This window comes from Cenococcum geophilum, assembly GCF_001692895.1.
Source record: "Cenococcum geophilum 1.58 unplaced genomic scaffold K441scaffold_95, whole genome shotgun sequence".
Lineage (NCBI taxonomy): Eukaryota > Fungi > Ascomycota > Dothideomycetes > Gloniales > Gloniaceae > Cenococcum > Cenococcum geophilum.
In genome coordinates, this window is record NW_027137653.1 from 354,085 (window position 1) to 365,870 (window position 11,786).

General features: G+C 37.5%; 1 protein-coding gene across 1 annotated transcript; it reads left to right on the plus strand.

The window, feature by feature from the left end:
* The first annotated feature begins 4,999 nt into the window (after positions 1-4,999).
* K441DRAFT_623629 (isoamyl alcohol oxidase) lies at positions 5,000-7,010 on the plus strand. The gene has a single exon (XM_067646047.1). The coding sequence runs from the start codon at positions 5,101-5,103 to the stop codon at positions 6,853-6,855; it is 1,755 nt and encodes a 584-aa protein (XP_067496593.1). The 5' UTR covers positions 5,000-5,100; the 3' UTR covers positions 6,856-7,010.
* The last annotated feature ends 4,776 nt before the right edge of the window (positions 7,011-11,786 follow it).

Below are 11,786 nucleotides of genomic sequence, written 5' to 3' on the forward strand. Positions count from 1 at the left end.
TACTACCCTATAAACGATACGGCCGTACCTATAAGAATATCCTTATAATAATATACCGACTTATAAAAGAGCGCCACTACGTCCTAACTAAAGGCGTAGCTATTAGTAACGTTACTAATGCCTTCCTCTATAAAGTTTACTAACTATATAGGTTACTTAACTCAATTACGTCCAACTAAGGTATATAATTTAACTCCGATATATAGAGACAAATCTACTAACGCCTTAGCATCTTCGTTAAGATATCTATATCCTTTTATTATAAAACTGCTGGGTAACTGGAAAACGCTAATACTAGTATAAAAGCGTACCTATAATAGGTAGTCGCCTATAGTTAAGATAACTAGGTAGATTACCTCCTACTAGGTAAATTTATAGTAAATAACTACGTCTTAACTACTATAGGACTTACCCCATTCTTTGTAAATAAGGGTTATTACCCTTAATCTAGCATAGAGCCACTAGAACCTATTAATAAGAAACTACTATATAGAAAACGCCTTAAGATGCTACTTGCCGACTAGTATATAGACTATATAAAAAATCTACTTAACTACTATAAGGGAGAAATGGCCTGGGCTTAAGTAAAGTAGGCCTACTTTACTAACTTCTATAGAACGCCACCACCGGAGATGCGTATTAGCGACTAGGTATAGCTAAATATACATAATATCTCTATATAGAGGCCTATAAAGTTACTTAATTATAAAAACCTTAGCCCCTATCTAATTAAATAAGTTATTAATAGGGGAGCCGTATATAAGCTAGAACTCCTACCTACCCTAACCACCCGTAGGATATAGCCTATATTTTACCTATAGCTACTACACCTTTATTAGCCTAACCCTTTACTAGGGTAGATATAGCCTAAACCCCTATTAGTACTAATTTAAGATAAGAATAAAGATAAGAACTATAAGGAGTAGACCATTAAACGAATTATTAACTCTAAATACTTTAGTAAAGGTAGAGGATAACGGCTCTACTATAGAGTTATATATATAGGATTTAATATAGATTAGCCAGAATAGTAACTATAGGAAGACTTTAAAAATGCAAAGAATCTAATTAGCGACTTTTATTACGCGAACCTATAGAAACTAGGCCTAAGTAGAGATTTTATACTTAATCCTCTATAGGAGCCCTTATAGAGTTAAACCGTTATATATTACTATATAAGGGCAAATTGCCATTAGATTGCGGTAAAGTGCGATTATATAACCGGAATATTATTAAGATATCCAGGAACTTTAACCGGCGGTTAAAGTTATCTAATTAGTCGGATTCTTAAATGCCAAGTCTTATTATATAACGTTATTTTAAACCTTTAGTAATACCCCCCTTTCTTCTTTTCTATACCTTAAGTGTCCCTTTTATATATATATAGTAACCACAGCGTCACCGGAGCTCCGCCTTTATAAAAGGGGGGGTAGTATTATAGAACCCTACCGCAGGGGCCTCTATAGGAGAGCCCTGTGCTCTTATATACACCTTACGTATAGCTTATATTAGTTACGCGTAGGTATATTACCTTCTTACGCCCTTAACCCTTACAATCAATCACGCAATGTCTTATAGACTCCTTAAATATATATACTCTATAGCTACTACCTATATTCCGTAACATCTATAATAAAGAAATACTAGCTATTATCTCTAGCTTTTAGTACTAGCGTATATAGCTAAAGGGGACCCCTAAGCCAATTAAGGTAGTTTTAGATTATAAAGCCCTAAAATGCTTTATAATAACTAAGGCCCTTATAGCCCAGTAGGTATAATAGGCGGATACCTTATCTTAGTTTAACTTCTTAATTATATATAGATTAGGCACTATAAACTATATAGATACTTTTATAAGGCGTAAGCAAGACCTGAATAACTAGATAGCTATAAAGATCTTATTATAGACCTGCACGCTACTACAACTAAAATACCTTAACTCCTAGATATAGGCAGAACTAAGTATAGACTTTTTAGGCGTTAAAATATATCTTATTAACTCCTCTAAACTTAACCTTATTAATAAACTACTATAGGCTAACTAAATAACCTCCTCTTTATAGGAGTAATATAAAAAGGCAAAGAATATTACTAGCCTATAGTCCCTTAAAAACGGACCACTTAAGCACTAGGAATAGCTAATAGTAGTTAAGGAATAGAACTTATAAACCTAGCTTATTACCAAAGCTTATACCTAGGTCTCTATAGCCTACCCTAAAAAAAATAAAACCTGTAAGATTATTAGTGACCGCTACTACTAGCCTAGAATAGTTATAAATATTAACCGTTATATACAGAACTATAACAGCTGCTATAGATCTATAATCCTATAAGATAAGACCCTAGGACTATTAAAACTACTCCTAATACTAGAACGCCCCTAGTAATATATCTTTATAGACTTTTATAAGCTACCTATAAACCGTAACAGATATAATATAGTTATAATTCTAGTTAACTACTTTAGCAAGCGCCCGTTCTTAATCCTATATTATAAAAATATTAATACTAAAGAAGCGGCCTAACTATATATCTATTATATCTACTAAATCTATAGACCACTAGATACTATTATATCTAATTATAAGCTATAATTTATATTAGCTTTCTGGAATAAGTTTACCCAAATCTTAAGCATTAAGCTAAAGTTTTCTACCATATACTACCCCTAGATAGATAGTTAGATGGAAATTGTAAATTAATACTTAGATTAGAGACTTTAGCCCTTTATTAACTACTTTTAAAATAACTAGGCTAAACTACTACCCCTAATAGACTATACCCAAGTAACCCTACTCTATAACTCTATAGGATTTACCCCTATTTAACTAGAAATGAGTTACTTACCCTATATAAGCTTTAACTAAAAAAGACCAAAAGGACCCTAGACCGTACGCGAAAAACTATCTTATAAGGAGGCACGGCAGTACGCTAAGCGCTTAGAGAAAGCCTAGACGGTAGCCTATACAAATCTAGAAAAGGCCTAGAAATTAATATAATAATAGGCAAATAAGTATAGGCGAGAGCCTAACTTTATTATAGGAGATATAGTCTAGGTTATAACAAAGAACTAAAAAATAGAACGACCTAGCTGTAAACTAGACCATTAGATAGTAGGACTATATAAGGTTCTTAAAAAGATAGGTAATATATATAAAGTAAAGCTCCCAGATTTAACTAAAGTTTACCCTATTTTCTCTTTGGATAAACTACGGAAAGCTATAAACAACCTATTACCTAGATAAAAGAATAAACCTCCCCTACTAATCTAAGTTAATAGCGACAATAAATAGGAAATTAAAGAAATACTAGCCTATAAGCTTATAAGGGGAACGTTAAAATATCGTGTTAATTGGAAGGGGATAACTTAGACCCCACTTAGTACCCTATATAGAACTTTTTAGGTGTCCTATAAGCTTTAAAAGTTTTATAGTTATTACCCTAATAAACCTAAACCCCTAAATTCCCTTAATAAGTAAATAGAGTACTAGAATAGCGAAGATAATAAGCTGCCTATTAAGTATAAAGATAAGAATACCCTATAGATATAATACGGACGTATAAAGCCTAAGGGCAGGCTTTTTTAAAGGGGGGGGGGGTAATATTACGGCGCTGGTGGAAACTAGTAGATTATAGCTAATAAATATCGATAGATTATAGCGGATAGTTGTAAATAGTTTTACATAGTTTTAAATAGGTGCCGTTATATAACCAGATAATTATATATAACGTTAAGTGGCACTACCCTTTATTTCCTTTTCTTTCTTTAACTTTAGATCCTTATTTATAAACTACTAATTATATAGGCTTACGCGTCCCTCTTGCCGTACTTATGCTTTAATTAACTAAGTCGCTAACACTTATTGGCGTAGGCATAAATAATATTACTTAGATGTTCTCTATAAGTAGGGGCCTATAAATAGCAGTAAAGTAGCTTATAGACTAAGGAATTCTTTAGTAGCTTTAAATAGTATATAAGATCTAATAGAAGGACACTAAAGAATACGCCCTATTTTAGCCCCTAAATAACTAAACACCTTAGCGGTATACTAGTAAATTGCCAGACCCTTTTATTACCTCCTATTAGATCTTTTAATATACTTAAAAAGTATAATATATAAAGCAGACTAAAGATATAAGTATATACTAGCTAGATAAAGGCGGAGTACATAGAACTAGCTATTAGCGACTCAGTCAATTAAGGCACAAGCACGGCAAAAGGGTCGCGCAAGCCTGTACAATTGGATTGTCTATAAACGAGGATCCAAAGCTAGAGAAAGGAAAGGAGATGGAGGGCGGAGCCGCTCGACGTTATATACAATCCTCTGGTCACGTGACGGCAATTGTCCGCTATAATCCACCGATATCCACCAACCACAATCCACCAGTTTCCACCAGCGCCGTAACACTAGCTAAAAGGAAACACTTAGGTTTTTCCCCTTATAGGGCTTTTCCCTATATCGAAAGGTAATAGCCTCTTTAATATTAGGCGTAATTAGTTAAGGCCTATAAGGAGAGGCATTTATAAGAACTAGGTAGGCAGCTCTAAAGTCTCTTGTATTATTACACAGATTATATATTGTTCTTCGAGTAATATTAGTATATTGCTAGGCGATTTAATTTGGATTGGCGTCTGCAAAATATTCATTTTCTATCAGAGAAATAATATCAGATGCGACGCGTTTGGGCATGACGACGAGACGTAATTTTGTGGTAGATTCGACTTATAACACCATGAGATTAATAGGCCAGTACTATTTCTGAAATACATAAACTTGCCAGAGGCGTAGTATAGAATATTTGGTAGATACGTGATATCGTAATTTGGTGTGTGGGCGCCAAGACATTTCGTGCAAATACTTATGCACGCTCTGGAAAAACCGCTCTATTTCAGCTAAATCCAACATTCGGTATTCCGACACCGAATGTCTTACCCATGCCGCGCCTTACGCTCGCCGATGAGGGCGTGCCTTGCGTCGGCCCCTGCGTTGCCATGTATTTGAATATGTACCCGAGGTAACAACAGCCGTCGTCTTTCCCTTACGTTTCTTCCATGTTTTGCAAGGCTTTTTCTTCTTATTTACAACTTAAGCTTTCATCATGTTGTTTGCTTTCCTCTTCGCCACTATTTCCTTTGCCCCTACCCTCGTTAAGGGCTCTGCCACCACACGGGATTGGTTATCCTTGAATAAGACAATAGGAAATCGTCTCAAAGCGGTTACTCCTTTGGCTCTTCCATGCTTCTCTCAAGAAAATGGCCATGCCATCCAGCGGAACCCACAGGCTTGCAGTGACATCCAAGCCCACTACACGGATCCAAAATACCGCGTGGACCAGTTTCCAGCGTATATATTCCCTCAATCAGAAATCTGCGCCCCATATCTCAGTCAGCAATGCCTGCTCGACCCCACTAATCCCGAAAACGCTGCCGCCTATACAAACGTGTCTTGCAACCAAGGTGGTCTCCCTTCCTATTACATCCAAGTTGAGAGTGCCCAAGACGTGAAAGCTGCGTTCACCTTTGCGGCTACCACGAAGACGAGCATCTCCATCAAGAACAGCGGCCATGACTACAATGGACGTAGCAGCGGTCCAGGAACCCTGGCTCTATGGACGCGGAAATTGCAGAACATGACATATAACAAGTCCTTCGTGCCGAACGGCTGCAGGGGCCAAGTCGGCATCGCAGCCATCACCACAGGAGCCGGCGTGAACTTCGACCAGGTATACGCATTCGCAGACGCGAGCGGAGTCACGTTCCTCGGCGGATCAGGCCCCACCGTCGGGGCATCCGGCGGCTGGGTTATGACCGGCGGGCACAGCGTCCTGTCCCGCGTCTACGGCCTCGGCATCGACCGTGTGCTGGAATTCGAGGTGGTCACTCCTGACGGCCAACATCGCATTGCAAATTCCTGCCAGAATAAGGATCTCTTCTGGGCGCTGCGCGGCGGAGGCGGCAGCACCTTCGGCGTCGTCCTCTCCACCACCCATCGAGTCGAGCCCGCAACTCCCCTCTCCGTAGCCTTCATCGAAATTCCCTCAACTAGCCCGCCCTCGGTTCAGACCGCCTTTTCCAATTTAATGATTAACTCTACACTCAAATTGGCCAGCCAAGGCTGGGGTGGCTTCCGAGGCTCCGGTGTCTCCATCATAGCCACTCCGCTCCTCTCGCTATCCGCAGCTCAGTCCTCCGTGGCCGACCTTGTCGCCCTTGCCACTGCCAACGGCGGCTCCGCAACCGTCGAGTCCCTTCCGACTTTCTACGCGATGTACACAAAGTACATTGCCTCTACTGCGCAGTCCGGGGGAACTATGCTCTTCAACCACAACTGGCTCATCCCATCGCGGCTCTTCACCACTGCCGGAGGGCGCCAGCAGCTGCGCGATCACATGGACTGGATGTCCAGCGTGGGACTGGCGCCTGGCTTTCTGGACACAACACCCTACCTTTACAGCGGTAATGGTAGCTCCAAAGCAAAGGCATACGCCTACGGCCCGCCAAGCTCCGTTTCTTCAACGGAGGCTTGGCGCAACAGCGCTATAATACTGATCACGACAGCCTCGTGGTCGTATAATGCGTCGGTGGAGGATAAGGAGAAGCTAGCTAGGACATTGGTTGAGGCGAGTGATAGGGCGAAGGTGCTAGCGCCAGAGGGAGGCGCTTATGCGAACGAGGCGCATCCGTGGGTGAATGATTGGCAAGAGGCATTTTGGGGTAGGAATTATAGGGAGCTAGTTCGGTTGAAGCAGAAGTGGGATTCGAAGTACTTATTACGGTGTTGGCACTGTGTAGGGAGTGAATTCGGGGATTCACCTGAGGTCGTAGGAGGAAGTTGTTTAAGTCAGCTGCTGTAAATATGAGCTGTTTTAGAGGCCGTTCCTTTCTAAACTTTCATGTTGTATATTTTTACCTTTTCCTCTCTTCTATTTTTTTTTCGGCTAGAATAGGTAGCTAGGGAAGATGTTGTATTATAGACAGATACGCTATTTTCTTTACTAGAAGATCTTTTAGCGACCTTCTACCTCCTAAATAATCTATTAAATATAAACTACTTAAATGATATAAATTGCACTACTAAATATATCTAGTTTTGTAAATGCTATTGCTAGTAAAATAGAGATATAATACTATACTGTATAGTTGGCGTAGCTTTACTACCTAGTAAATAGGAGGGATACTTCGCAATTGCATCTATAGGTATTATACGATTATTAAGAACGTTTATAACGTTGTTCTTTAATACTATAGTAATATTTAGGTATAATTTAACCTATATACGTTAAAAATTAATGTCTTAATTGCCTTCCCCTAGCTACGTAATTAGTTTTTATAAGGAAGTAATAGCTAGATAGCTTATACGCGTATTTCCTTCCTTTTAAATTACGCTATTATAATAGAGTTATATTAGTAATGTTACAGCTATATACTAAAAGGGTATTAAAAGTTAAAGTATAAAAATACCTTACTTATTAAGCTTAATCCTTTTCCTTAATACTCTATTTCCTATTATTAACCTTTATTTAATCTTAGATATATCTTTAATATATTATTAAGATTTTCTTCTTTTCTATTATTATTTTAATATACCTCTTTATTCTCTTACTAATTGCTCTTTTAAGCTAATTCCTTAGTATATTCTGTTACAGCGCTAGTGGAAACTAGTGGGTTGTGACTGGTGGAAACTGGTAGATTGTAACTAGTGGATATCGGTGGATTGTGGCGGACAATCGCAGACAGTTTTAGACAATTGCTGTTACATGACCAGAGGATTGTATATAACGTCGAGCGGCGCCACCCTCCGCCTCCTTTCCTTTCTCTAGCTTTGGATCCTCGTTTATAGACTACCAATCGTATAGGCTTGCGCGTCCCTCTTGCCGTGCTCGTGCCTTAATTGACTAAGTGTCACGGAGTGAGTACAAGCGACGATAATATATAGCAAAGTAGATATTATTAAGCTATGTACATGAACTATGTGATGAGATTAAGACGTTGCGTAAGGAAAGAAGGTAGGAAAACGGGAAGAAAGGGTACATATTGTTGACTTGGTTGCTTGGTTAATACGTACACAGAGCAGAATAGGATTCGCGTCGTGGTCCTAGCAGAACTTGGCAGGATTTGGTGGAACTCGGTGGAATATGGCAGAATTTAGTGGAACTTGGCGGAATATGGCAGAATACGGCAGATTGCCGTTAGGTTGCCATAGATCGCGGCAAATTGCGGTCTCGTAGTTGGTGGAAACAGGTGGGCGTGTATAAGGTGTCACGGGGGTGTCCCGTAACCCTAAGTTGCTAATATAAGGTCCGCGATATATCGTCCATATATCACCCCCCCCCCCTTAAGTAGTGGCCCCTACTTTTTAGACGCGCCTTTAAGGCCTAGGTTAGTACTAGGTTAGTATAAAGGGCCTTAGCGCGTCTTTAACCTCACCGTTACCTTAAAAATCCGTTCTCCAACCCTTTTCTATTCTTATACCTAGGCTAGCTTATATAGGGCTACTAATTTTATATAAAAGGCCTATTGTAATTGTAATTGTATAATATAGAGCCCTCTTCTTTTTCTCCTTTAATATTTACGCGGTTAGTAGCTTTATTTACCCGCGTCGCGCTTATACGTCTTTTTCTTACCTTTTACGGATATAGAATCTTTTAGGGGTCTCCTTACCCTATGGTCCACTTTATAGTTAAAAAAAGCCCCTCTAGCCTCCTCCTCCTCCTATAGCCTCTAAAGCGAATTTAAGGCCTAGATAGCGCTTAAAGAATATAATAAGGGCGTATAAGCTAAAGTAGAAAGGGTAGGAAGACTAGTATATAAGATTAAAAGGCAATAAAGTCGTGGGGTAGGGTCGTTTAGGCGTAGTCTATTAGGGGTAGTAGTTTAGCCTAGTTATCTTAAAAGTAGTTAATAAAGGGCCAAAGTCTCTGGTCTAAGTATTAATTTATAACTTCTATCTAACTATTTATTTAGGGGTGGTATGCTATAGAAAGCTTTAGCTTAATACCTAAGATTTAGGTAAACTTATTCTAGAAAGCTAATACAAATTACGGCCTATAATTGGATATAATAGTATTAGGTAGTCTATAGATTTAGTAGACGTAATATATATATAGTTAGGCCGCCCCTTTAGCATTAATATTCTTATAACAGGTGATTAAAAATAGGCACTTACTAAAGCGGTTAACTAGAATTATAACTATATTATATCTATTACGGTCTATAGGCAGCTTATAAAGGTCTATAAAAATATACTACTATAGGCGTTCTAGTATTAGGAGTAGTTTTAATAGTCCTAGGGTTTTATATCGTAGGATTATAAATCTACGGTAGCTGTTGCAGTTCCATATATAACGGTCGACGTCTATAACTATTCTAAGCTAATAGTAGCGGTTGCTAATAATCCTACGGGTGTTATTTTTTCTAGGGTAAGCCGTAAAGACCTAGGCATATGCTTTGGCAATAAGCCAAGTCTATAAGTCCTATTTCTTTACTACTACTAGCTATACCTAGTGCTTAAGCAGTCTATTTTTAAGGGACTATAAGCTAGTAATATCTTTTACCTTTTTACGGTACTTCTGTAGAGAAGGGGCTATATAGTTTGCCTATAGTGGTTTATTAATAAGTTAAGTTCTAGGGAGTTAATAGGGTATATCTTGGCTTTTAAAGATTTTATACTTAGTTCTGCCTATATCTAAGGGTTAAGGTACCCCAGTTATAATAGCGTCTAGGTCTTATTTACGCCTTATAAAAGCGTCTGTACGGTTTATAGCGCCTAGTCTATATATAATTAAGAAGTTAAACTAAAATAGAATATCCGCCTAGCGCTACTAGGCTATAAGGGCCCTAGTTATTATAAAGTATTCTAGGGCCTTATAATCTAAAACTACCTTAATTGGCTTAGGGGTTCCCTTTAGCTATATACGCCAGTGCTAAAAGCTAGAGGTAATAGCTAGCATTTCTTTATTATAGATATAGTAGTTTAGCTTAGCATCTATTATAGTCTTTAAATAGTATATAATAGGGTACTATTCTCCATCCGGTTACTTCTAGAAAAAAACACTAGCTATTATACTATTTAAGGTATTAGTTTCTAGCATTAAGGGCCATTTTAGGTTAAAATAGATAAGTAAGGGAGTCAATACTAGCCGTTTTTTAAGCTTATTAAAGGCCTGCCTATATATAGTGTTAAAGTAAAAGGGCTAGTCTTTTTTAGTAAGACGGTTAAAAGGCTAGGCAATCCTACTATAGTTCTTAATAAAGCGTTAGTAGAAGTTATAAAAACCTAAAAATAATTATACCCCCTTTATAGTCCATAGGGGTGCCCACTAGGTTGGCTTTAATTCTATCTATACTAATAATAAAACTTAGGTACTTTATACGCTTAATACTAAACTCTAACATCTTAATATTAACTAAGAGGCTAGCCTCGCGGAGCCATTATAGGACTTTATAGACGTGCTCCTTATATTCTAGCTTATTCTTAGAGTAGATTATAATATTATCTAAATAGGCCATATAGAAGTCGGAAGGTAGTTAAAGAGTATATAATTTATATACCGCTAGTATATAGCTAGTCCGTTAGTTAGTCTAAAAAGGAGTATCTTATATTTATATATTCCGTAATAGGTCTAAAATATAATAAAATCTTTAAACTTAGGGTCTATTTTAATTTAGTAGAAGGCCTAGCGGATATTAAGCTTTATAAAGACCTTAGCTCTACTTATTTAGGCTAAAGTCTTATTAAGTAGGGGCAGCGGATAGCGGTCCTTATAGGTTATATTATTTAGCTTATAATAGTTAATATAGAAGCGGAGTCCTCTATTTAACTTTTTAATAAAGAGAATAGGTAAGGTAAAAGGGGCTTAGCTAGGCTTAATAAAGCCCTTATTTAGGTTATTAATAAGATACTACTTTAGAGCCTATAATTTAGTAATAAACTACTTATAGAGGGGGCTAAAGCTAGGCGTGTTTTTCTTACCCTGCTTAATCTCGATTTTATAATTATATAGTTAGTAAGGTAAAAGTATATTAGACGCTACTTTAGAAAATATCTTCTTAAATTTATAGTATTAATAGGGCAGCTTTTATTCTACTAGTTCCTTATCTATAAGCTTACTTTCTTATCCACTAAACTTACTTTCCTTTTTCTTAATTATTTAATTAATTTTTATATAAGCTAGTTATAAAGGCGGCAGTATTAGGCTAAACTAAGTTTTAGTAAAATCCTACGGCACTAATATAGTAAATATTAACTGGTAAAAGGTCCGCTAGTTTCTTTATAAATATCTATTAGGTTATATTTTGCGGTATAGGGTTTATAGTCTTTTTTTAGCTTATAATCTATTTATTAGTTTAGTATAGCGTCCAATATTCCTAGCTTTCCTTTATAGCTATATAGGGCCTAAATCCTCTATAGTTAACTTAGCTAGGTTATTACTAGCTTCCTAGGTCTTTAGTATAGGTAGTATTACAGTGCTGCAATGAAGTAGACTAAATAACTACGTTATGGTATAAAGAGGGGAAGAAGGTAGAAAGGGGGTATTGTATACAAATAGTAGGGCCGGCCGCCAAGTCGCTAGTAGTGGGCCAGCTAACAGTAGGGAACAGTACGAGACAGTATAAAACAGTATGCGTTAGGTTAGTGCCGTGACAGTACTCCTCTCCCCTAGACGGTTTAGTCCCTAAACCGAATAAATAACTTAAAAATAGGTAGTATATGGGGTTGCCTATTTTCTACCATAAAGATATTAGTTCCGCTTACCGCCTTTAACCGAGCTAATGGCGATTTTCT

Excerpts from the sequence above, each read along its gene's own strand:
- K441DRAFT_623629 (XM_067646047.1), top strand. The coding sequence starts at position 5,101 with ATGTTGTTTGCTTTCCTCTTCGCCACTATTTCCTTTGCCCCTACCCTC.